Genomic DNA, 27,815 nt, shown 5'->3' on the forward strand with positions numbered 1-27,815 from the left:
CACAAAAAAGGTTCTGCCAACATTATGTGTCAATAACAAGCTGCAAGGACTCACTCTTTTCCCACTGAGAGAGCGCATGTGCAGGCCACCCCCATCTCTGCAAAGTACCACCAGAGGAAGCTCACGTCCCACCAGTTGTACACGCACCACATTTTGAGGACCTTGGCACAAAAGAACAACAATAAACAATAATCAAATTGATTGTGTTTTGAGGTGGCTACAGATCAGGTTTTGCCACATCTTTAAAACAAAGGTGTGGCGACTGTGACATGAACATGTGCGTAGTCACAACACAAAATGTATGTTTAACAATATGAAAAATGTTTGGGAGAAACTGGTCAGACACACGCGTCAGAAACAGGGCGAGACCTGAGGATAATTGGCCATGCAGCGCCACGTCCGTGTCAATAGGATGATTAGCGATCAAGTGGAAAGTGGCAAGTGTGTTTAACTGTGTTTACTTTCTCTGTGGACTGGTGCTGTGTTTGTTTTACCCTCTCTCTCGCTCTCTCTCTCTATCTCTCTCTCTCTCTCTCTCTCTCTCTCTCTCTGTCTGTCTGTCTGTCTCTCTCTCTCTCTCTCTGAGATACGGATACATTTGTTTCCCTGCTCATGAGCCGCTTGTCAGCCGCAGCGCACAGAGAGTCTCAGCTCCTCCAAAGAACAAAATGACGCTGCTGGATGAGCGGCTCTGGTCGCTCTTCAGGCGCAATTGGCGGCAAACTCTCACCTACTGGAGTGTTTTCTTCAGCTTTGGCCTGTGCATCGCTTTACTGGGCCCAACCATCCTGGACCTGAGGTGTCAGACCCAGTCCAGCCTGCAGCAGATCACCTGGGTCTTCTTCTCCCAGCAGTTCTTCCTGCTGGTGGGCAGCAGCGTGGGAGGACTTTTCAAGAAGACGTAAGTGTGGTGGTGTGGGAGTGGGCACGGTTTTACCTCCTGGACGTGTACATGGAGATAAAAAAGTGTTGAAAAGTCTGGAATTTTGTGTGAAAGTCTGGAAAAGTTTGGCTCATAGTAGGATCTTAATTCTGAAATGTTCCTTCAGTAAAACACAATATTACTGTGAATTATGCATTCATTCATTCATGATTGAACACAACAGGTACAATCTCAACAGGTTACATTTCACCTTTATTTTTTTTACCAGGCAAAACATTAAAAACAACTTCGTATTTGCATTGTTAGAAAACACTTGGAGACGTTGAACAGTGAAACACATCTAAATTAAGTAAAAACAGTGTCAAATTGTGGTAAAAACATTTGCCACAACATAAAAGTATATTGTTTTCTGTTTTGAAAAAGTCTGGAAAAATAATGGAATTTTTATTTTGGAAAAGGGCAAGCACCCTGATGAAAAAATAACCAAATGGCAATATGTCTGCAATACTCACAACAGTTCTTTTGTTGACACGTCATGTGTCTGTAAAACAATTATGTGCTGAACTAATTCCATATAGACTGCCTGAATATTTTGTTTTAATAAAATTAATTATGGTTATTATTTGCCCTTTGATGGTGCTCAGGTACCTGACAAACCTCCCCCTATAACATCAGCGAGTTTGTTCCATTTCTTTGTTTGCTTGTGGGTGTTGGTGTTGTGGTGATGCTTGACTATATTGGATTTTGTCATCTTAGTCAAACTGCAGGTCCAGTTTATGGCAAGAGAAGTGTGATGTGTGGTATTTTCCTCACATGTTGCATTGGTAAGGTTGTGAGAAAAGAAGCATATGTAGACTACAAATAATATGTAGAATAAAAATATAGTCTAAATAGTTTTATCTTTACAGTGGTGCATGTTTAAAAAAATAAGTGGAAGTAATAATGGTATATTCATAAATATTTTCATTTTGTAACTGATCATTCTGTCCAGACTAAATTAATTGATACATATATTCTTTGTCATCTATTAGACTAATATTGCATAATTGCCGCCTCCTACTCGTGAATGTTACCGGTTTTGTATTAAATGATGTTGTAACTGATCAGAAAACAATGATTTAAGAAATCATCCTCTAGTAAACCCAGAACCCAGAAGAGTGGATGTTATTTTAAACGTGAAGGTCATGTCTTCACCAATATTTCTGTCACTGTCATCAGTTGAACTCTTCTTTAAGGACTTGCTACAGTTCTGTTCTTGAGGCAGAACAATAAATAGTTCTCACATCATTCAGACTTACACTGTTGCCACCAAGACTGATTCTCTTTACAATTGTTACCGGGTGGTAACAAAGGTGCAGTAGATTTTATTGAAAGGGAGCAGGTCTTTGCCTAATCTCCCACAATGAGCAGCCACTGAACCATGACCTGAGGTGAGTATAATGCAACCATTAATTGTGTAATGTGAATAGCAACACGTCAGTGCTTGGGTGTGTTTGCACCTTGTGTTTTTTGATCCTTTAAATAGCACTGCTTAAAAAGGTGTATTTCCCAACAGCTTAAACCTGAGTAGGCTCAGGATAGGAAACATTCTTTCAAAGAGAAACTATAACATTCTGCGGCGAAATTTCGAGCGTGCCTGCTGTTCTTGCTACCGATGTCGTCGGGTGCAGGACTTGTGGTGGTAAAGGAGTAACATTTGGGTGGATTGAACCTCTAAAACTTGAATTATTTAGACAAAGTGGTATTTTGGTGGAGTCACCCTTTACAAGAGACTGACTCTTAAGCTGTGAGGATCCAAACTGGGCTGGGTTGTGATCATTTCGTCGATCATCTCCCATTTATGTGTATGTAGAAATTAATCGCAGTTTTTTGCAATTTTTGTCACCATGGTTGCTCAAAGCACTTAGAACAGTAATAGCCCGCCATTCTCGATCAAACCGCACGTTTTGATATAGGATGTGTGGGGGTTTTCTCAAAACAAAAAAATTTGACCAGAATGTCATATGTCGTCCAAAATTTGACAAAAATGTCATAGTTAAGTATGTCATCCAAAATTTGACAAAAATGTCACAGATAAGCATGTCGTCCAAAATATCATAGTTTAGTATGTCGTACAAAATTTGACAAAAATGTCATAGATTAGCATGTTGTCCAAAATATCATAGTTTAGTATGTAATCCAAAATTTGACAAAAATGTCATAGTTTAGTATGTCGTCCAAAATGTGACAAAAATTTCATAGTTTAGTATGTCGTCCAAAATGTGACAAACATGTCATAGTTCAGTGTGTCGTCCAAAATGTGACAAAAATGACATAGTTTAGTATGTCGTCCAAAATATCATAGTTTAGTATGTTGTCCAAAATTTGACAAAAATGTCATAGATTAGCATGTTGTCCAAAATATCATAGTTTATTATGTCGTCCAAAATTTGACAAAAATGTCATAGTTTAGCATGTCTTCTAAAATTTGACAAAAATGTCATAGTTTAGTATGTCTTCTAAAATTTGACAAAAATGTCATAGTTTAGTATGTCATCCAAAATTTGGCAAAAATGTCGTCCAAAATGTGACAAAAATTTCATAGTTTAGTATGTCGTCCAAAATTTGACCGAAATGTCATAGTTTAGTATGTCGTCCAAAATCTTTCCAAAATGTCATAGTTTAGTATGTCGTCCAAAATGTGACAAGAATGTCATAGTTTAGTATGTCGTCCAAAATGTGACAAAAATGTCATAGTTTAGTATGTCATCCAAAATTTGGCAAAAATGTTATAGTTTAGTATGTCGTCCAAAATGTGACCAAAATGTCATAGTTTAGTATGTCGTCCAAAATGTGACAAACATGTCATAGTTTAGTATGTCGTCCGAAATTTGACAAAATGTCATAGTTTAGTATGTCGTCCAAAATGTGACCAAAATGTCATAGTTTAGTATGTCGTCCAAAATTTTTCCAAAATGTCATAGTTTAGTATGTCGTCCAAAATGTGACAAGAATGTCATAGTTTAGTATGTCATCCAAAATTTGGCAAAAATGTTATAGTTTAGTATGTCGTCCAAAATGTGACCAAAATTTCATAGTTTAGTATGTCGTCCAAAATTTGACCAAAATGTCATAGTTTAGTATGTCGTCCAAAATGTGACCAAAATGTCATAGTTTAGTATGTCGTTCGAAATTTTTCCAAAATGTCATAGTTAAGTATGTCGTCCAAAATGTGACAAAAATGTCATAGTTTAGTATGTCGTCCAAAATGGGACCAAAATGTCATAGTTTAGTATGTCGTCCGAAATTTGACAAAAATGTCATAGTTTAGTATGTCGTCCAAAATGTGACCAAAATGTCATAGTTTAGTATGTCGTCCAAAATTTTTCCTAAATGTCATAGTTTAGTATGTCGTCCAAAATGTGACCAAAATGTCATAGTTTAGTATGTCGTCCAAAATTTTTCCAAAATGTCATAGTTTAGTATGTCGTCCAAAATGTGACCAAAATTTCATAGTTTAGTATGTCGTCCAAAATGTGACAAACATGTCATAGTTTAGTATGTCGTCCGAAATTTGACAAAATGTCATAGTTTAGTATGTCGTCCAAAATGTGACCAAAATGTCATAGTTTAGTATGTCGTCCAAAATTTTTCCAAAATGTCATAGTTTAGTATGTCGTCCAAAATGTGACAAGAATGTCATAGTTAAGTATGTCATCCAAAATTTGGCAAAAATGTTATAGTTTAGTATGTCGTCCAAAATGTGACCAAAATTTCATAGTTTAGTATGTCGTCCAAAATGTGACAAAAATGTCATAGTTTAGTATGTCGTCCAAAATGTGACCAAAATGTCATAGTTTAGTATGTCATCCGAAATTTGACCAAAATGTCATAGTTTAGTATGTTGTCCAAAATGTGACAAAAATGTCATAGTTTAGTATGTCGTTCGAAATTTTTCCAAAATGTCATAGTGAAGTATGTTGTCCAAAATGTGACAAAAATGTCATAGTTTAGTATGTCGTCCAAAATGTGACCAAAATGTCATAGTTTAGTATGTCGTCCAAAATTTTTCCAAAATGTCATAGTTTAGTATGTCGTCCAAAATGTGACCAAAATGTCATAGTTTAGTATGTCGTCCAAAATTTTTCCAAAATGTCATAGTTAAGTATGTCGTCCAAAATGTGACAAAAATGTCATAGTTTAGTATGTCATCCCAAATTTGACCAAAATGTCATAGTTTAGTATGTCGTCCAAAATGTGACCAAAATGTTATAGTTCAGTATGTCGTTCGAAATTTTTCCAAAATGTCATAGTTAAGTATGTCGTCCAAAATGTGACAAAAATGTCATAGTTTAGTATGTCGTTCAAATTGAACGACATACAAGAATGTCATAGTTTAGTATGTGGTCCAAAATTTGACCAAAATGTCATAGTTTAGTATGTCGTCCAAAATGTGACAAAAATGTCATAGTTTAGTATGTCGTCCGAAATTTGACAAAAATGTCATAGATTAGCATGTTGTCCAAAATATCATAGTTGAGTATGTAATCCAAAATTTGACAAAAATGTCATAGTTTAGTATGTCGTCCAAAATGTGACAAAAATTTCATAGTTTAGTATGTCGTCCAAAATGTGACAAAAATGACATAGTTTAGTATGTTGTCCAAAATTTGAGAAAAATGTCATAGTTTAGTTTGTCGTCCAAAATGTGACAAAAATATCATAGTTTAGTGTGTTGTTCAAATTGTAACAAAAACGTCAAAGTTAAGTATGTCGTCCAAAATTTGACAAAAATGTCATAGATTAGCATGTCGTCCAAAATATCATAGTTTATTATGTCGTCCAAAATTTGACAAAAATGTCATAGTTTAGCATGTCTTCTAAAATTTGACAAAAATGTCATAGTTTAGTATGTCTTCTAAAATTTGACAAAAATGTCATAGTTTAGTATGTCATCCATAATTTGGCAAAAATGTCGTCCAAAATGTGACAAAAATTTCATAGTTTAGTATGTTGTCCAAAATTTGAGAAAAATGTCATAGTTTAGTTTGTCGTCCAAAATGTGACCAAAATGTCATAGTTTAGTATGTCGTTCGAAATTTTTCCAAAATGTCATAGTGAAGTATGTTGTCCAAAATGTGACAAAAATGTCATAGATTAGTATGTCGTCCAAAATGGGACCAAAATGTCATAGTTTAGTATGTCGTCCGAAATTTGACAAAAATGTCATAGTTTAGTATGTCGTCCAAAATGTGACCAAAATGTCATAGTTTAGTATGTCGTCCAAAATTTTTCCTAAATGTCATAGTTTAGTATGTCGTCCAAAATGTGACCAAAATGTCATAGTTTAGTATGTCGTCCAAAATTTTTCCAAAATGTCATAGTTTAGTATGTCGTCCAAAATGTGACCAAAATTTCATAGTTTAGTATGTCGTCCAAAATGTGACAAACATGTCATAGTTTAGTATGTCGTCCGAAATTTGACAAAATGTCATAGTTTAGTATGTCGTCCAAAATGTGACCAAAATGTCATAGTTTAGTATGTCGTCCAAAATTTTTCCAAAATGTCATAGTTTAGTATGTCGTCCAAAATGTGACAAGAATGTCATAGTTAAGTATGTCATCCAAAATTTGGCAAAAATGTTATAGTTTAGTATGTCGTCCAAAATGTGACCAAAATTTCATAGTTTAGTATGTCGTCCAAAATGTGACAAAAATGTCATAGTTTAGTATGTCGTCCAAAATGTGACCAAAATGTCATAGTTTAGTATGTCATCCGAAATTTGACCAAAATGTCATAGTTTAGTATGTCGTCCAAAATGTGACCAAAATGTCATAGTTTAGTATGTCGTTCGAAATTTTTCCAAAATGTCATAGTGAAGTATGTTGTCCAAAATGTGACAAAAATGTCATAGTTTAGTATGTCGTCCAAAATGTGACCAAAATGTCATAGTTTAGTATGTCGTCCAAAATTTTTCCAAAATGTCATAGTTAAGTATGTCGTCCAAAATGTGACAAAAATGTCATAGTTTAGTATGTCATCCCAAATTTGACCAAAATGTCATAGTTTAGTATGTCGTCCAAAATGTGACCAAAATGTTATAGTTCAGTATGTCGTTCGAAATTTTTCCAAAATGTCATAGTTAAGTATGTCGTCCAAAATGTGACAAAAATGTCATAGTTTAGTATGTCGTTCAAATTGAACGACATACAAGAATGTCATAGTTTAGTATGTGGTCCAAAATTTGACCAAAATGTCATAGTTTAGTATGTCGTCCAAAATGTGACAAAAATGTCATAGTTTAGTATGTCGTCCGAAATTTGACAAAAATGTCATAGATTAGCATGTTGTCCAAAATATCATAGTTGAGTATGTAATCCAAAATTTGACAAAAATGTCATAGTTTAGTATGTCGTCCAAAATGTGACAAAAATTTCATAGTTTAGTATGTCGTCCAAAATGTGACAAAAATGACATAGTTTAGTATGTTGTCCAAAATTTGAGAAAAATGTCATAGTTTAGTTTGTCGTCCAAAATGTGACAAAAATATCATAGTTTAGTGTGTTGTTCAAATTGTAACAAAAACGTCAAAGTTAAGTATGTCGTCCAAAATTTGACAAAAATGTCATAGATTAGCATGTCGTCCAAAATATCATAGTTTATTATGTCGTCCAAAATTTGACAAAAATGTCATAGTTTAGCATGTCTTCTAAAATTTGACAAAAATGTCATAGTTTAGTATGTCTTCTAAAATTTGACAAAAATGTCATAGTTTAGTATGTCATCCAAAATTTGGCAAAAATGTCGTCCAAAATGTGACAAAAATTTCATAGTTTAGTATGTTGTCCAAAATTTGACAAAAATGTCATAGACAAGCATGTCGTCCAAAATATCATAGTTTATTATGTCGTCCAAAATATCATAGTTTATTATGTCGTCCAAAATTTGACAAAAATGTCATAGTTTAGTATGTCTTCTAAAATTTGACAAAAATGTCATAGTTTAGTATGTCATCCAAAATTTGGCAAAAATGTCGTCCAAAATGTGACAAAAATTTCATAGTTTAGTATGTCGTCCAAAATTTGACAAAAATGTCATAGTTTAGTATGTCCTCCAAAATGTTACCAAAATGTCATAGTTTAGTATGTCGTCCGAAATTTGACAAAAATGTCATAGTTTAGTATGTCGTCCAAAATGTGACCAAAATGTCATAGTTTAGTATGTCGTCCGAAATTTGACAAAAATGTCATAGTTTAGTAGGTCGTCCAAAATTTTTCCAAAATGTCATAGTTTAGTATGTCATCCAAAATGTGACCAAAATGTCAAAGTTTAGTATGTCGTCCAAAATTTGACCAAAATGTCATAGTTTAGTATGTCGTCCAAAATGTGACCAAAATGTCATAGTTTAGTATGTCGTCCAAAATGTGACCAAAATGTCACAGTTTAGTATGTCGTCCAAAATTTGACCAAAATGTCATAGTTTAGTATGTTGTCCAAAATTTGACCGAAATGTCATAGTTTTAGTATGTCGTCCAAAATCTTTCCAAAATGTCATAGTTTAGTATGTCGTCCAAAATGTGACAAGAATGTCATAGTTTAGTATGTGGTCCAAAATTTGACCAAAATGTCATGGTTTAGTATGTCGTCCAAAATTTTTCCAAATGTCATAGTTAAGTATGTCGTCCAAAATGTGACAAAAATGTCATAGTTTAGTATGTCGTTCAAATTGAACGACATACAAGAATGTCATAGTTTAGTATGTGGTCCAAAATTTGACCAAAATGTCATAGTTTAGTATGTCGTCCAAAATGTGACCAAAATGTCATAGTTTAGTATGTCGTCCGAAATTTGACAAAAATGTCATAGTTTAGTATGTCGTCCAAAATGTGACCAAAATGTCATAGTTTAGTATGTCGTCCAAAATTTTTCCAAAATGTCATAGTTTAGTATGTCGTCCAAAATGTGACCAAAATGTCATAGTTTAGTATGTCGTCCAAAATTTTTCCAAAATGTCATAGTTTAGTATGTCGTCCAAAATGTGACAAAATGTCATAGTTTAGTATGTCATCCGAAATTTGACCAAAATGTCATAGTTTAGTATGTCGTCCAAAATGTGACCAAAATGTCATAGTTTAGTATGTCGTTCGAAATTTGACAAAAATGTCATAGTTTAGTATGTCGTCCAAAATTTTTCCAAAATGTCATAGTTTAGTATGTCGTCCAAAATGTGACCAAAATGTCATAGTTTAGTATGTCGTCCAAAATGTGACCAAAATGTCATAGTTTAGTATGGCGTCCAAAATTTTTCCAAAATGTCATAGTTTAGTATGTCGTCCAAAATGTGACCAAAATGTCATAGTTTAGTATGTCGTCCGAAATTTGACAAAAATGTCATAGTTTAGTATGTGGTCCAAAATTTGACCAAAATGTCATGGTTTAGTATGTCGTCGGAAATTTGACAAAAATGTCATAGTTTAGTATATCATCCGAAATTTGACCAAAATGTCATAGTTTAGTATGTCGTCCAAAATGTGACCAAAATGTCATAGTTTAGTATGTCGTTCGAAATTTGACCAAAATGTCATAGTTTAGTATGTCGTTCGAAATTTGACAAAAATGTCATAGTTTAGTATGTGGTCCAAAATTTTTCCAAAATGTCAGAGTTTAGTATGTCGTCCAAAATGTGACAAGAATGTCATAGTTTAGTATGTGGTCCAAAATTTGACCAAAATGTCATGGTTTAGTATGTCGTCCGAAATTTGACCAAAATGTCATAGTTTAGTATGTCGTCCAAAATGTGACCAAAATGTCATAGTTTAGTATGTCGTTCGAAATTTGACAAAAATGTCATAGTTTAGTATGTGGTCCAAAATTTTTCCAAAATGTCATAGTTTAGTATGTCGTCCAAAATGTGACAAGAATGTCATAGTTTAGTATGTGGTCCAAAATTTGACCAAAATATCATAGTTTAGTATGTCGTCCAAAATGTGACCAAAATTTCATAGTTTAGTATGTCGTCCAAAATGTAATAAACATGTCATAGTTTAGTATGTCGTCCAAAATGTGACAAACATGTCATAGTTTATTATGTCGTCCAAAATTTTTCCAAAATGTCATAGTTTAGTATGTCGTCCAAAATGTGACAAAAATGTCATAGTTTAGTATGTTGTCCAAAATGTGACAAAAATGTCATAGTTTAGTATGTCATCCAAAATTTGGCAAAAATGTTATAGTTTAGTATGTCGTCCAAAATGTGACCAAAATTTCATAGTTTAGTATGTCGTCCAAAATGTGACAAACATGTCATAGTTTAGTATGTCGTCCGAAATTTGACAAAATGTCATAGTTTAGTATGTCGTCCAAAATGTGACCAAAATGTCATAGTTTAGTATGTCGTCCAAAATATGACCAAAATGTCATAGTTGAGTATGTCGTCCAAAATTTGACCAAAATGTCATAGTTTAGTATGTCGTCCAAAATGTGACCAAAATGTCATAGTTTAGTATGTCGTCCGAAATTTGACAAAAATGTCATAGTTTAGTATGTCGTCCAAAATTTTTCCAAAATGTCATAGTTTAGTATGTCGTCCAAAATATGACCAAAATGTCATAGTTTAGTATGTTGTCTGAAATTTGACCAAAATGTCATAGTTTAGTATGTCCTCCAAAATGTTACCAAAATGTCATAGTTTAGTATGTCGTCCGAAATTTGACCAAAATGTCATAGTTTAGTATGTCGTCCAAAATTTTTCCAAAATGTCATAGTTTAGTATGTCGTCCCAAATGTGACCAAATGTCATAGTTGAGTATGTCGTCCAAAATTTGACAAAAATTCCATAGTTTAGTATGTTGTCCAAAATCTTACCAAAATGTCATAGTTTAGCATGTCGTCCAAAATGTTTCCAAAATGTCATAGTTTAGTATGTCGTCCAAAATGTGACAAGAATGTCATAGTTTAGTATGTCGTCCAAAATGTGACAAAAATGTCATAGTTTAAGTATGTCGTCCAAAATTTGACGAGAATGTCATAGTTTAGTATGTCGTCCAAAATGTGACAAAAATTTCATAGTTTAGTATGTTGTCCAAAATTTGCCAAAATTACATAGTTTAGTATGTCATCCAAAATTTGACCAAAATGTCATAGTTTAGTATGTCGTCCAAACTTTGACCAAAATGTCATAGTTTAGTATGTCGTCCAAAATTTGACAAAAATGTCATAGATTAGTATGTCGTCCAAAATTTTTCCAAAATGTCATAGTTTAGTATGTCGTCCCAAATGTGACCAAATGTCATAGTTGAGTATGTCGTCCAAAATTTGACAAAAATTCCATAGTTTAGTATGTTGTCCAAAATCTTACCAAAATGTCATAGTTTAGCATGTCGTCCAAAATGTTTCCAAAATGTCATAGTTTAGTATGTCGTCCAAAATGTGACAAGAATGTCATAGTTTAGTATGTCGTCCAAAATGTGACAAAAATGTCATAGTTTAGTATGTCGTCCAAAATTTGACGAGAATGTCATAGTTTAGTATGTCGTCCAAAATTTGCCCAAAATGTCATAGTTTAGTATGTCGTCCAAACTTTGACCAAAATGTCATAGTTTAGTATGTCGTCCAAAATTTGACAAAAATGTCATAGATTAGTGTGAGGTCCAAAATTTGACAAGAATATCATAGTTGTATGTCGTCCAAAATGTGACAAAAATGTCATAGTTCAGTAAGTCGTCAAAAATGTCATAGTTTAGTATGTCGTCCACACAGAAAGATTTCAGACCTGGGATTGAACCCAGCACATACTTGCAACAGTAGCCTAGTTAAGATCCACTAACCACTACGCCACCATGCCGTTCTGGTCTCACAGTAAAATGTCATAGTTTAGTATGTCGTTTTGAAATTTGGCAAAAAATTCATAGTTTAATATGTCGTCCAAAATGTGACAAAATGTCATAGTTTAGTATGTCGTCCAAAATGTGACCAAAATGTCATAGTTTAGTATGTCGTCCAAAATATGACCAAAATGTCATAGTTGAGTATGTGGTCCGAAATTTGACCAAAATGTCATAGATTAGTATGTCCTCCAAAATGTTACCAAAATGTCATAGTTTAGTATGTCGTCCGAAATGTGACCAAAATGTCATAGTTAAGTATGTCGTCCAAAATTTTTCCAAAATGTCATAGTTTAGTATGTCGTCCAAAATTTTTCCAAAATGTCATAGTTTAGTATGTCGTCCAAAATGTGACCAAAATGTCATAGTTAAGTATGTCGTCCAAACTTTTTCCAAAATGTCATAGTTTAGTATGTCGTCCAAAATGTGACAAGAATGTCATAGTTGAGTATGTCGTCCAAAATTTGACAAAAATTCCATAGTTTAGTATGTTGTCCAAAATCTTACCAAAATGTCATAGTTTAGCATGTCGTCCAAAATGTTTCCAAAATGTCATAGTTTAGTATGTCGTCCAAAATGTGACAAGAATGTCATAGTTTAGTATGTCGTCCAAAATGTGACAAAAATGTCATAGTTTAGTATGTCGTCCAAAATTTGACGAGAATGTCATAGTTAAGTATGTCGTCCAAAATTTGCCCAAAATGTCATAGTTTAGTATGTCGTCCAAACTTTGACCAAAATGTCATAGTTTAGTATGTCGTCCAAAATTTGACAAAAATGTCATAGATTAGTGTGAGGTCCAAAATTTGACAAGAATATCATAGTTGTATGTCGTCCAAAATGTGACAAAAATGTCATAGTTCAGTAAGTCGTCAAAAATGTCATAGTTTAGTATGTCGTCCACACAGAAAGATTTCAGACCTGGGATTGAACCCAGCACATACTTGCAACAGTAGCCTAGTTAAGATCCACTAACCACTACGCCACCATGCCGTTCTGGTCTCACAGTAAAATGTCATAGTTTAGTATGTCGTTTTGAAATTTGGCAAAAAATTCATAGTTTAATATGTCGTCCAAAATGTGACAAAATGTCATAGTTTAGTATGTCGTCCAAAATGTGACCAAAATGTCATAGTTTAGTATGTCGTCCAAAATATGACCAAAATGTCATAGTTGAGTATGTGGTCCGAAATTTGACCAAAATGTCATAGATTAGTATGTCCTCCAAAATGTTACCAAAATGTCATAGTTTAGTATGTCGTCCGAAATGTGACCAAAATGTCATAGTTAAGTATGTCGTCCAAAATTTTTCCAAAATGTCATAGTTTAGTATGTCGTCCAAAATTTTTCCAAAATGTCATAGTTTAGTATGTCGTCCAAAATGTGACCAAAATGTCATAGTTAAGTATGTCGTCCAAACTTTTTCCAAAATGTCATAGTTTAGTATGTCGTCCAAAATGTGACAAGAATGTCATAGTTTAGTATGTCGTCCAAAATTTGACCAAAATGTCATAGTTTAGTATGTCGTCCAAAATGTGACCAAAATTTCATAGTTTAGTATGTCGTCCAAAATGTGACAAACATGTCATAGTTTAGTATGTCGTCCAAAATGTGACAAACATGTCATAGTTTAGTATGTCGTCCAAAATTTGACCAAAATGTCATAGTTTAGTATGTCGTCCAAAATGTGACCAAAATGTCATAGTTTAGTATGTCGTCCGAAATTTGACAAAAATGTCATAGTTTAGTATGTCGTCCAAAATTTTTCCAAAATGTCATAGTTTAGTATGTCGTCCAAAATATGACCAAAATGTCATAGTTTAGTATGTTGTCTGAAATTTGACCAAAATGTCATAGTTTAGTATGTCCTCCAAAATGTTACCAAAATGTCATAGTTTAGTATGTCGTCCGAAATTTGACCAAAATGTCATAGTTTAGTATGTCGTCCAAAATTTTTCCAAAATGTCATAGTTTAGTATGTTATCCCAAATGTGACCAAATGTCATAGTTGAGTATGTCGTCCAAAATTTGACAAAAATTCCATAGTTTAGTATGTTGTCCAAAATCTTACCAAAATGTCATAGTTTAGCATGTCGTCCAAAATGTTTCCAAAATGTCATAGTTTAGTATGTCGTCCAAAATGTGACAAGAATGTCATAGTTTAGTATGTCGTCCAAAATGTGACAAAAATGTCATAGTTTAGTATGTCGTCCAAAATTTGACGAGAATGTCATAGTTTAGTATGTCGTCCAAAATGTGACAAAAATTTCATAGTTTAGTATGTCGTCCAAAATGTGACAAAAATTTCATAGTTTAGTATGTTGTCCAAAATTTGACCAAAATGTCATAGTTTAGTATGTCGTCCAAACTTTGACCAAAATGTCATAGTTTAGTATGTCGTCCAAAATTTGACAAAAATGTCATAGATTAGTGTGAGGTCCAAAATTTGACAAGAATATCATAGTTGTATGTCGTCCAAAATGTGACAAAATGTCATAGTTCAGTAAGTCGTCAAAAATGTCATAGTTTAGTATGTCGTCCACACAGAAAGATTTCAGACCTGGGATTGAACCCAGCACATACTTGCAACAGTAGCCTAGTTAAGATCCACTAACCACTACGCCACCATGCCGTTCTGGTCTCACAGTAAAATGTCATAGTTTAGAATGTCGTTTTGAAATTTGGCAAAAAATTCATAGTTTAATATGTCGTCCAAAATGTGACAAAATGTCATAGTTTAGTATGTCGTCCAAAATGTGACCAAAATGTCATAGTTTAGTATGTCGTCCAAAATATGACCAAAATGTCATAGTTGAGTATGTGGTCCGAAATTTGACCAAAATGTCATAGATTAGTATGTCCTCCAAAATGTTACCAAAATGTCATAGTTTAGTATGTCGTCCGAAATTTGACAAAAATGTCATAGTTTAGTATGTCATCCAAAATGTGACCAAAATGTCATAGTTTAGTATGTCATCCGAAATTTGACCAAAATGTCATAGTTTAGTATGTCGTCCAAAATGTGACCAAAATGTCATAGTTTAGTATGTCGTTCGAAATTTGACAAAAATGTCATAGTTTAGTATGTCGTCCAAAATTTTTCCAAAATGTCATAGTTTAGTATGTCGTCCAAAATGTGACCAAAATGTCATAGTTTAGTATGTCGTCCAAAATTTTTCCAAAATGTCATAGTTTAGTATGTCGTCCAAAATGTGACAAGAATGTCATAGTTTAGTATGTGGTCCAAAATTTGACCAAAATGTCATAGTTTAGTATGTCGTCCAAAATGTGACCAAAATTTCATAGTTTAGTATGTCGTCCAAAATGTGACAAACATGTCATAGTTTAGTATGTCGTCCAAAATGTGACAAACATGTCATAGTTTAGTATGTCGTCCAAAATTTGACCAAAATGTCATAGTTTAGTATGTCGTCCAAAATGTGACCAAAATGTCATAGTTTAGTATGTCGTCCGAAATTTGACAAAAATGTCATAGTTTAGTATGTCGTCCAAAATTTTTCCAAAATGTCATAGTTTAGTATGTCGTCCAAAATGTGACCAAAATGTCATAGTTTAGTATGTCGTCCAAAATCTTTCCAAAATGTCATAGTTTAGTATGTCGTCCAAAATGTGACCAAAATGTCATAGTTTAGTATGTCGTCCAAAATCTTTCCAAAATGTCATAGTTTAGTATGTCAAAAAATACTAGTGATTTTTGTGATTATTTTTCTGGATCTCAGCAGAGTGTGTCATTGTAGCTCAACGCCCACGCATAGTTTAGTATGTCGTCCAAAATGTGACAAGAATGTCATAGTTTAGTATGTGGTCCAAAATTTGACCAAAATGTCATAGTTTAGTATGTCGTCCAAAATGTGACCAAAATTTCATGGTTTAGTACATCTCAGCAGAGTGTGTCATTGTAGCTCAACGCCCACGCATAGTTTAGTATGTCGTCCAAAATGTGACAAGAATGTCATAGTTTAGTATGTGGTCCAAAATTTGACCAAAATGTCATAGTTTAGTATGTCGTCCAAAATGTGACCAAAATTTCATGGTTTAGTATGTCGTCCAAAATGTGACAAACATGTCATAGTTTAGTATGTCGTCCAAAATGTGACAAACATGTCATAGTTTAGTATGTCGTCCAAAATTTGACCAAAATGTCATAGTTTAGTATGTCGTCCAAAATGTGACCAAAATGTCATAGTTTAGTATGTCGTCCGAAATTTGACAAAAATGTCATAGTTTAGTATGTCGTCCAAAATTTTTCCAAAATGTCATAGTTTAGTATGTCGTCCAAAATATGACCAAAATGTCATAGTTTAGTATGTTGTCTGAAATTTGACCAAAATGTCATAGTTTAGTATGTCCTCCAAAATGTTACCAAAATGTCATAGTTTAGTATGTCGTCCGAAATTTGACAAAATGTCATAGTTTAGTATGTCGTCCAAAATGTGACCAAAATGTCATAGTTTAGTATGTCGTCCAAAATTTTTCCAAAATGTCATAGTTTAGTATGTCGTCCCAAATGTGACCAAATGTCATAGTTGAGTATGTCTTCCAAAATTTGACAAAAATTCCATAGTTTAGTATGTTGTCCAAAATCTTACCAAAATGTCATAGTTTAGCATGTCGTCCAAAATGTTTCCAAAATGTCATAGTTTAGTATGTCGTCCAAAATGTGACAAGAATGTCATAGTTTAGTATGTCGTCCAAAATGTGACAAAAATGTCATAGTTTAGTATGTCGTCCAAAATTTGACGAGAATGTCATAGTTTAGTATGTCGTCCAAAATGTGACAAAAATTTCATAGTTTAGTATGTTGTCCAAAATTTGCCAAAATTACATAGTTTAGTATGTCATCCAAAATTTGACCAAAATGTCATAGTTTAGTATGTCGTCCAAAATTTGACCAAAATGTCATAGTTTAGTATGTCGTCCAAAATTTGACAAAAATGTCATAGATTAGTGTGAGGTCCAAAATTTGACAAGAATATCACAGTTGTATGTCGTCCAAAATGTGACAAAAATGTCATAGTTCAGTAAGTCGTCAAAAATGTCATAGTTTAGTATGTCGTCCACACAGAAAGATTTCAGACCTGGGATTGAACCCAGCACATACTTGCAACAGTAGCCTAGTTAAGATCCACTAACCACTACGCCACCATGCCGTTCTGGTCTCACAGTAAAATGTCATAGTTTAGTATGTCGTTTTTGAAATTTGGCAAAAAATTCATAGTTTAATATGTCGTCCAAAATGTGACAAAAGTGATATAGTTTAGTATGTTGTCCAAAATGTGACAAAAATTTCATAGTTTAGTATGTCGTCCAAAATTTGACAAAAATGTCATAGTGTAGTATGTCGTACAAAATTTGACCAAAATGTCATAGTGTAGTATGTCGTCCAAAATGTGACCAAAATGTCATAGTTTAGCATGTCATCCAAAATTTGACCAAAATGTCATAGTTTAGTATGTCGTCCAAAATGTGACCAAAATGTCATAGTTTAGTATGTCGTCCAAAATGTGACTAAAATGTCATAGTTTAGTATGTCGTCCAAAATGTGACCAAAATGTCATAGTTTAGTATGTCGTCCAAAATGTGACAAAAATGTCATAGTTTAGTATGTCGTCCAAAATGTGACCAAAATATCATAGTTTAATAATAGGTAAACGACAACCATAGCAACATGTTGATGTCAACATTGTCTGTGTAGGTTGGAAATTGTGGACAGGATTCAAATCAATTCAAAAAACTTTATTGATCCACAAGGGGAAATTCAAGGTTTCGTAGATCAGACATCACACACAACATAAACATTATGTTGAAAAAAGAATGAATGAATAAACATGAATAAAATGGACAGTAAAAAATACTAGTGATTTTTGTGATTATTTTTCTGGATCTCAGCAGAGTGTGTCATTGTAGCTCAACGCCCACGCACACAATACACACAAAATATCTGAAAACGTCATATAACATGTAATATGTATCAAAACATTGACTTGGGTGAGAAAAGTCCCAACTCTTGTGACCCGTTTAAAGTTAGAATCACGTTTCTACGTTAAAGTAAATGCCCTTTATTTTGTCTGGTTTACAGCAGCACATAACATAACTTACCGACCGCCAGCTGCTGTTCTTGATTATAACCCTTCAAAACATCTCTTCTACAAACTACAAGTTATGTAGAACAAGGTTACCAGGAGAGTGGAAAGTTGACAGAAAGAGTGGGGCAATAGAAGGTGAAGATAAAGAAGTGAAGATAAGTGCACTGAGGCTGGAGCGCTGCGATAAACCTACTGGGTAAATAAAAGTCAGGTGAGCGGCAGACCATCAAGGTGACTTACCTGCAACAACAAAAACATCAGAATATCCATAACCCGCTGATTTAACAATTTAACAAGAGTAGGGGTTAAAAATGAAATTCAAACTTCCTTTAAAACTGTTGTGCATATTTTGTAACTATCGTCAGATGATATCAGCTCCACACAACTCTCTCTCTCTCTCTCTGCAGTTCTCAGCGTAGCAGACACGGTGACATTTCCCGCTCAGACAGACGGGGCAACACAAAGAAACGGCTGAGAGTATATTCAGTACTTGATGATCATGAGGCGTCTACGTAATGTTTTGTCTATGGAGGAAACACACTAGAAATAAAACTTTTTCTGTGTCACAGAACATAGTTTTGAGATCATTTGAGGCAAGAAATTAGTCAGATAGTATTTTTAAATTGTGGTTTATGTATCAAGATATGACATATTTATTGGTAGGGAGGTGAACAGCCTCGCTAATGCTGAGCAGCGCTACCTCTGCCTTTCCTATTGAAATGATCCACTGGCTCAGGAACTGATTTTTCGGCGATAATTCGACTAGTTGCGTACGACTTTCGAATAGTGTTTTTGCATGCAATGACTATCCCTGGTGTTCAGATTACAAATAATGTGACATTGTCTCTGTTCATGAAGACCAAACATAGGAATATTAGCCTAAAAAATGATCAACAACAAAAAAAGTTACTGTTTGACTCCTTCAACTCCGGGTGATAACTTAGCCTCAAATACCTGAGAACTATATCACTTTATAAATATTGACATGATGTACAGTATGAAGCAATTTAACAAAACATTGAATTCAAAAAAAAATTCTGTTCAGAAGGTACAGACACATTTTTTCCATGGTTTGAAGAAAAGTAAAATGGCACTGAACACATTGTACACTGTTGTGTCTTCTCCAGACTCCTGTCCTCCCTGTCAGCTCTGCTGTCCTGCACTTTCATCATCTCAGTCGTGTTTGCCATCATACCACTGTGTCACCATGTGGTGCTGCTGTCCATCGCCATGGCAATCGCTGGCAAAGCCATGGGGTTAATTGACACCATCGCCAATCTGCAGCTAGTGAAGCTGTACCAGAAGGACTCAGCCGTTTTTCTGCAGGTCAGAGGAAGAGAGTGAGGGGCGAGGGCAGCTGTGAATGTCTGCTGTGTCTGTGTCTTTTCTGTGCTTCCTCTTAAAGCAGTACTTCACCGATTTGCATTTAGCTTTGTATTACTAGAATAAGGGTAGTATTTTGGAAAAATTGTGCTTCCCAACCTCAGTTTCCCCTGAGTGGAGATATAATCTTCATTCTTTTTTTGTTACGTGCCCACCAGTGACACTTGGTCCTGTTAGCGTAACTATTCGCAAAGATGGCGGACACTGTTTACATTCTGGGAATGAGGTCCCGTCCCCCTACGATTGGTTCTAAAAAGTGCAGAAGTAACGTTGTAGTTTCAAGGTCCGAGGCCTTGAAACTGCAACGCTATTCCGTGTCACTGGTGGGCACGTAACAAAAAAATAATACTCTTACTACAAAGCTAAACGCAACTCAGTGAAGTACTCCTTTAAGAGGAACCAGCTGGGCGATTACTAAAATATCCCCATTGACAGTTTGTTTCACTCGATTTTAAAAGTAAAGCAATTCTGCATGTTGGGTAGGCTGCAGTTTGATGTATACTTTGGTTTAGTCTCTTTGTCCTCGACAGGAGATTAAAATGAGGTTGAATTTAAAGCACCAGTGTGTGATTTCAATCTCCCCCTGAAGACTTCTGAGTAATAACCTACACAGCATACCTATACTGGGGCCACACGGTTGGTGTAGTTAGCACTCACCGTATCGCCTTTCTATAGCACTATGACGCTTTTGTGCAGTGCAGGAATGTGGAAGGAGATATGAAAACCAAACTCTGTGACACAGAGAGAGTCATGCTAAGCTGATAGGACTTAATCAGCATTGTGTAAATTTGACATTGGCTTGAATGCAGCGGACATTTGATTATATTTAAAAGTTGCACACTATACTTTTTATATTCAAATTATCTTACGTTATTTTATGTAGCTTTATTCCGTTATATGCATGATTAAATCAGTAGCAAGTGTGATCCAATCTAATCCAACATTATTTTAAAAAAACAACAACAGCTGAAATAAAGTGCCGTACAGTAGAGATAATTAAAATAAATAAAATATAGAAACACAGACAATTAACTCATAAAACAATCAACAACACAAAACCAAACAAGTCGTACAATGAAAACAATAAAAATGGGTAAAAATCAGTGTCCTCAAACTGGGTGGAACGCCGAAAAATAATAAAAAAAACTTTGTTCAGAAACTTGGGTTGTTTGTGTTGTTTTGTTTGTGAGTGTTGGTGTAATAATGATGATGATAATGATAGATTAGACCATAACACCATATAACTTGTTCCCATATTGGGGAGCAAGTGAATTTCCCCTGTTTGGGATCAATAAAGTCTAATCTAATTTAATTATCTAATGTGTGAAAAAAATCCAATTTATGGCAGGGGAGGGCAAGTACCGCTTCAGTATTTTCCCAAGCTGGTAACAAGAGAACAGTAACGATATGGGGGTAGTATAGTTATAATTTAGTAAAAGTGAAGTCATTTTCTTTAAAAAAATATATATATATATATATATATCCAGGCATAAAATGTGGTTGTTTCACTAACATAATATCTGGATATGACAAACTGTCTACATTATTTTCCTAAGTAAAAAAAAAAAAAAAACTCACCATGAAACAGTAGTATTTATTAGTCTTTTAGTGAATCTTCATGTCTCTTCATGTCTCTCTCCAGGCCCTGCATTTCTTCATAGGTCTGGGCGCGCTGGTCAGCCCCCTGGTGGCTGAACCTTTCTTGTCAGAAGACAGCTGCGTTGTATTGTCCAACAGGACGACCAACTCCTCTTCTTCGCCTGACCTTGAGCACCTCCGCAGCAGCCTTGCTGGACAAGGAGCGGCATTGCACAACATGTCACAGTACCATCTGTACACTGAAGGTGTCATCATCACAAGTGTGGCCTATGCTTTCTGGATTATGGCTCTTATCAATGTGAGTTTTTACAAGAGTCACACGAGTGGCTGAAATGAGTGAAGTGTTGGTGTTCAACATACTGACTCAAATACCTTGCATTGCTCATGTGAATGGAACAATGACTGCGTGCTGCCGGTTAGCTTGGTAGATATGGAGCCAGTGTCGCTGTGTATTTGCCTAACAGTTAAGATAACACTGTCCTATGAAACAAACTTGAACTAAGAGGCTTCTCTGGTGAGCTAAGACTTGTTTTTCTTAGTTTGTGGATTCAGACAAATCTGGAGTAAGCGTTGTATTTGTCCATGCATAGCAAAAATGATCTGATGAATACACATCCATCATTACTAAGAGGAATCTATAGGCCACAACCTGAATAAAGTTGAACGAACATTTATTTTATTGGAATTGCTTGACAGATAATATAAATAGATATGTGTAAAGATCACTACAACTGGTGTTATGAGTCTTAACAAAGCATAATGTGTCTCTTAGGTACATTAGGTATTCAGATGGGGGTCATCCTTGTTCCTGCACCCATAAACTTTTCTCAGTTTTATGGCATGTTTTCACTACCATTCGTTTTTCCATGGGCTCTACCAAAAGTCATCACAGATAAATTAACCTCTCTTCATGTCACATTTTAATGTCAGTGCCAGCTACAGTTCCCTTGATGTTGCTCCTCAGATGAAGTTATAGGTTCTCAGACACAGCTGTGTTTTCACTGTTTGAACTGGATCTGCTCTGAGGACAGCGCAAGATAAGAATGTTCAGATGCAACTTTAAGGAGAGCAGGATTGCAAACAGAATCAGCTGACAGAAGTGTTTGCTTTTAAGCTACTAAACAAAAGCCTCTGTGTATACGTGCAGCTCCCTGTGCCAGCAGCAGTGCTTGCACTCATGTACCACGAGAGACTTCTGCCTTGCTGCAGGAAGAGTCCATGTCTGCTAGAAAAGGACTCCCTGTCCAGCACGAGTCCTGCCGTGGATCATGTTGAAGGTGATTTGTGTGTGTGTGTGTGTGTGTGTGCGCTTTTACCGTCCCATTCAAATGAAGTGGTAAACCTCTCACCCTGTTCCTGTAGGACACACGAGTGTGTTCGGTTGCTGTAACCCTGCCAAACTGCGGGGTCACCCTGCTACGTTCTTCATCCTCCATGCTCTAGGTGGAGCTATCCTCTTCATTACTGATGGGATCATTGTGAGACTCAAGCCTAACACTTACACACACACACACACACACACACTACACATGGTCACTGAACACTTAACTGTGTAGTATCAAAGTGTGAGGTGTGTAAAAGTTGGGCAGTTGAATATGCAGGTGGATGCATAAGTTTGAGACATGAGACATTGATAATCCAACAGCTATAGTGTCAGGTACGTCAATGACTTAGGATCCATTCAGACCTGGTATTTACTATTGGAGCATTCTGGATGTTTGTCCAGTGACTAGTTCTGATCCATTCCCATCTATATTCAAACACACGTGGCACGTAACTCTGTTTGTGAATAACAAATAATCGTCTCATGATACAGGCGTGTCTGTCAATGTATTTGTGTCTTTGTCAGTATGTGAGAGACTGTAATCCAGGCTCTGGATCCTTGGGAGGAGACAGAAGTCATGTGCTGTGTGAAAAGACAATGTCTATCCCACACAACTCATGGGTTCCTGTTCCACTTCTCCGAATATATTCCGGCAGGCTGTACACCGAGAGGTTAAACACCTGACGGCTTATTTAACCCCTAATCAGCCAAAACATCCTAAAAATCTAAAATCAATTTAAACATATTTGATTGTAGAACTAGTAGTATGTTTTCTGTCCGTTCTAGTTTTGTGTTGCACCTGTTTTGTTAGAGCCATACGCACTCACACTCACTCTCAAAATTGTGTGAAATTCACATACTAATTTCTTTTTAATTTCTGCTTAAGTTTTTAAAATTCACAAAATGTCACAAAAATATAACCCACTATCCCAGGATTTTATAGAAACACTTTAACCAACTGAGCTGCCGATCTGACATGTTTGCACTGTTTCGTAGAGCTTTGGATTGTTTGCACGGACTTTCTAAAACAACTTTATTTTAGCTATATTTTAAGATCCACAACTCAACATCTAACAGAGTATTTCTTAGGTGTTTTATCAGAATCTTAAGTTTAAAAAAAAAAAAAAACAACTAACAACTTTAGTCCGGACGACGAATCCCAACATGGTATGATCCAGACCCGGGACTGAGACACAGGCTGATTGTAAGCAAGACAAATAGAAACCACGTGGCATTCAGAGTTAATATTAGGAGGTTCCCATAAGAAGTAAACATATAGGGCCTTAGAAGGATGTCATCTGAGAGTATCTTTGCATGTGATGTTAAGAGTCATGGTTGTATTTGCTTTTTGTACTTTGCACCGTTACAGGACTTAGGTGCTTAGGAATTCCAGGTCTGAACAGGGTCTGCAAGAAAATATAGGGGAACCGATATCCAATCAGGAGCCAGGATTCCACAAAGAGGGGTTCCTCTCAGTTCTCAGTTAGGCCATTTGTCTTTTCCAACTGATTTAGGACCTTTGTATACATACAGAGCAGCTGCTAAGGATAATGTATAAGATAAGATGAGCGAATGTGTGTCAGCAACTTGGAAAAATCTGCTCTGTGCTTTATGTTTTTGGGCATGCAGGGTTCCTATGCTGGTTTCATCTACACCTATGCAGTCTCGCCTCCCCTGCTCATGGGTCACAAGGCTGCTGGCTGTTTGGACAGTGTATTTTGGGCCGCCATCACATTAGGAAGGCTTGCTTTCATCTACCTGTCCTGCAGATACACGGCACCCAGGCTGCTCACCTTCAGTCTGGTATGAGCACATGTTGACGAGACCAATCCACCTTAAAATGAAAATACTCGTTAAAATGATGCAGTGCAGTGAGTAAAGAGATCAAACTAAATGTTTAAACTTGCTGGAATTCACAACATACATTATATCAAGGCACTTTACATGGTAAGGTCAATAACTTACAAGTACTGGTTGTGTAGCAGGTGTATTTCAAGAATCAATATCATCTCGTACAGGGTGTGACGTGCCTCTTGTCCCCACGCTATCTGGTTCCAGCTCCTCATGTGACCTACAGTAAAGGACAAACTGTTGATGAAGGATGGATGAGGACAATAATAATAATAATAATAACATTAGCAGTAATGAAAAGAAAAGGAAAACCTCGGCGATAACCAGAATATTTTCCTGCATTCACACATGGAAAGTTGAATTTGCAGTTTGCACATGCCACAATTCACCATCGTGTACATTCAGTAGAAATGGTAGCAGGATGATTTATTACTATCCAATCAGGATGTAAAATGAAGTCCTTTAGAACTTAGAGCATTAAGAATGCTTTTCGTCCATTGATATGTTAAAACATATATATACAGACACTATAAGAATGTGCAATATAGAGTGTCTTATATCCTTTTTTTCAGCACAATCTAGGCAATCTCATGAGGAAGAAAATCATTTTTGAAACACACCTGAGCAAAGGTACATTTGTTAATTGTTACATTTGTTTGATTTATCTGACTGTCACAGTTTTCAGAGCTTGAAATTGTAAAAAACATTTATTCTGACAATGTAAACTTGAATAAATATATTGTAACAGAACAAACAAACCATAAAAACTCTAAATAACTACTTAAATTCAAGTCAAGGCATGCTATTCCATAAAGTCTCTCAAAAGTCAGTCCATGCAGAAAAAAATAAAAAGTAATATATAATAAATAATCCCAGGATAAACAAAGGAGGGTGTCACATTCAGATGGAATTAAGGTGTCAGGGGCTTGATTCTTCTGGAACTTACAGAATGAATGAATGCAGGCAGGTTTTATACAGCACAGACTTTAGTACATGGCCAGTGGCTCAGTGTCTGTCCCTGTCTGTCCATCTCACAGGTGGGAGTCATACTGGTGCAGTGTCTGTTGATGATCTTCTACACAAGCTCTGTGTTTCTCTTCTTCGGGACTTTTGTGTTGGGTCTGTGCATTAGCAGTGTCTTTCCCTCCATGGTCGCTTATACAGAGGACTTACTGGACTACAAAGGTAAACACACACATTGTTACGCCCTGCTTGGATGAGGACTCAATGACCTAATGAATCAGCATACAGTACGTGTTCATTTAAAAAAAATTTAAATAGACAATTGATATTTATGTACAGAATTGAACAAATGATATGTAGATTCCCGTGAGGGAACTTTCTGTAGGGATTAATAAAAGTGTCTGTCTCATCTAATCTAACATAATGAATAAATAAAAACATGTACATTTAATATTTCATATTTAAACTTTCTCTCCTCACAATAATACATTTTTATTATTTATCTAGGTATTGATTTTGTAATATCAATGTATGCATTTGTTAATTCAGTTTGGCATATTTGTTTACTCATTTACTCATTATTATTACTAATGTATAAGGCATGTTTTTCTAAAACTTTGTCTCTTGTTGTTATTGTTTGTGTTATAGGTTGTGCCACAACTGTTCTGGTGACCAGTGCCAGCACGGGAGAAATGATGCTGCAGTTGATTGTGGGATCGGTAAGAAGTCTTTTATACATAATAACAATGAAATTAAACACAATTCATCAGTACATTGGAACACAGGTAAATGACACTGGTGTGTGTGTGTGTGTGTGTGTGTACTTCTTATCCCAGGTGATCCACAGTCACGGCAGTTACGCTTTCCTGTTGTGTTGTACAGTTGCCTCTTTCATCGGTTTCTGCCTTCTCCTGCTGCTCATATTTGTCCAGCACATCCACAGAAACGGCCACACAGGTGAGATGAGATGAGGTTAAGTTAAGATAAGTTAACACACATTACATATGTAAGAAAATACCGGCTGAGAACATGTGGGAAAATGTAAGTATTATGGAGTAAAGACTAAAAACTGTTTTTTCTTCTGTGTTATGTTCAGGATTTCTCAAGAGCGTGAACTCATTTGACAATGTTTCAGAGCTTTAGGGCTCAACAGACAAAGTCCTCAGTCTTTTTTATTTTTAATCACCACTGTTTTCCTCCCAGATTCACGAGAAAGCATGAATATGAAAGAGAATCCATCTACGGGGGGCTCGTGACCCGAGACCAGAGGACGCAGTGTGGACAACAAAGAAAGATAAGCTCAGAGAAATGAATGGACATGCAGTCATCTTACCCAGCAACAAGATGCAGAGCTTCATCCTGGCCTTGTCCAAGTAAACAAAGAGGGAGAGAGAGGGAGATCTACTTTCAAGCCTGATGATCAACAAGCTGGAAGTGCAATACAAGATTAGATTTTTGGCAATTTGTAACTCACATTTGGATTCAAATGACACTTGAATGAAGTTTCGGAGGTCAATTCTTACTGTGACACCAGTCCGCGTTAGTTGTATTTCTGTGGTTTCTTGGTGGTGGACTGAACCGGTCAGACTGTAAGAATACAAGATATCATGAAAATAATGGGATTCGGATGATGCATAGTCAGCACACACACACTGTACACCAGTCAGACACACTTTTTAAATTGTATCGAGTAATAATTCCATCATGACATAAGTAAGGCCGTATGGTAACATGACTGGTCTCTTTTGCTACAGGTCACTACACTATAGGTCACTTCCTGACTTCATGATGTTCTTTATAAATGATTTATAAATGTATGTAAGGTTTAGGTCAGCGATACCGTTCTCCGACTTGAATGTGACCAGAGTTCAACTTCCAGGTGGAAATACTGTGCACGAAAATTTGCTTGCAAATTCATTTCATTCATTCTCGACCAAGAACCAACCGGTGGAAGAACTGTGTGGTCCCAGGATGCCGCCACAGTGACCCACATTTTCAGAATAGAAGATAATATTGGATGTCAGGGAATGACAGTTGACAGCAGGTCCCAAGTGCAGCGAGCTCGCTATGAGGCTGCAAACTGACAGTACAAGTATGGTTATGAAATTCAAGTGGACAACGCTGTCACAAGTCTTCTACATGGCTGCATGACTGTGATCGGCATGGACGAGAGAGAGCGGCCCCCAGGTGTGCAAGTGTGTGCACGGCACACGCAGACAGAAGCCGCTGAAGTGAAAAAAGAAACTGGACTGGACCTTTGGACAACCGTGTGACAGACGCTCAGTGGCAGAGCGAGTCGTCTTTCGACTTGAAGGTTGTGGGTTTGATTCCGGCTCTGATAGACTACATGCCGACGTGTCCTTGGACAAGCCACTTAACCACATGTTGCTCTTGACAGTTTTGCCTGCAGCTTTTAACTGGATATGAAAGACGTGTGACAGAAAATGCACTGTACATAGATGTTGCTGTATGAATGTGGGAATGGAAGAAACTGTAGTGTAAAGCAGCCTTGAGTGGTCATCAAAACTAGACATGTGCTATATAAATACAGACGATTTACCATTCATGATGTCACTTAACATGAAGAACATTTAACCAGTATTGGTGGATATGTCTTGTGCTTGAAGGCTCCAAAAGTTTACCAATTGGGAAATCCTTCCAAAGGAGAATTCCCCATTCTCTCACACACACACATACTGTCATCTTTCTATAGTCAATATAGACAAACAACCATTCACTCTCACATTTGCACCTCCACTACACCCAGTGTGGCCCCTGATCCCAAAACTCACTCATCTTCTAGCTTTATCCTCCACGTGAGGGTTGTGGGGGGGGGGGTGCA

The 27,815-nt window shown here is 35.8% G+C and overlaps 1 protein-coding gene across 1 annotated transcript; it reads left to right on the plus strand.

The window, feature by feature from the left end:
- Positions 1 to 332: 332 nt before the first annotated feature.
- On the plus strand, positions 333 to 26,367 carry mfsd4aa (major facilitator superfamily domain containing 4Aa). The gene is made up of 10 exons (XM_058631630.1): positions 333 to 901; positions 18,981 to 19,179; positions 20,879 to 21,133; positions 21,983 to 22,112; positions 22,198 to 22,313; positions 23,789 to 23,962; positions 25,048 to 25,195; positions 25,622 to 25,692; positions 25,810 to 25,930; positions 26,177 to 26,367. Exons 1-10 carry the CDS (start codon positions 669 to 671, stop codon positions 26,227 to 26,229), a joined length of 1,500 nt encoding a protein of 499 aa, XP_058487613.1. The 5' UTR covers positions 333 to 668; the 3' UTR covers positions 26,230 to 26,367.
- Positions 26,368 to 27,815: the final 1,448 nt, after the last annotated feature.

This window comes from Solea solea, chromosome 6, assembly GCF_958295425.1.
Source record: "Solea solea chromosome 6, fSolSol10.1, whole genome shotgun sequence".
In the NCBI taxonomy this organism is placed as follows: domain Eukaryota; kingdom Metazoa; phylum Chordata; class Actinopteri; order Pleuronectiformes; family Soleidae; genus Solea; species Solea solea.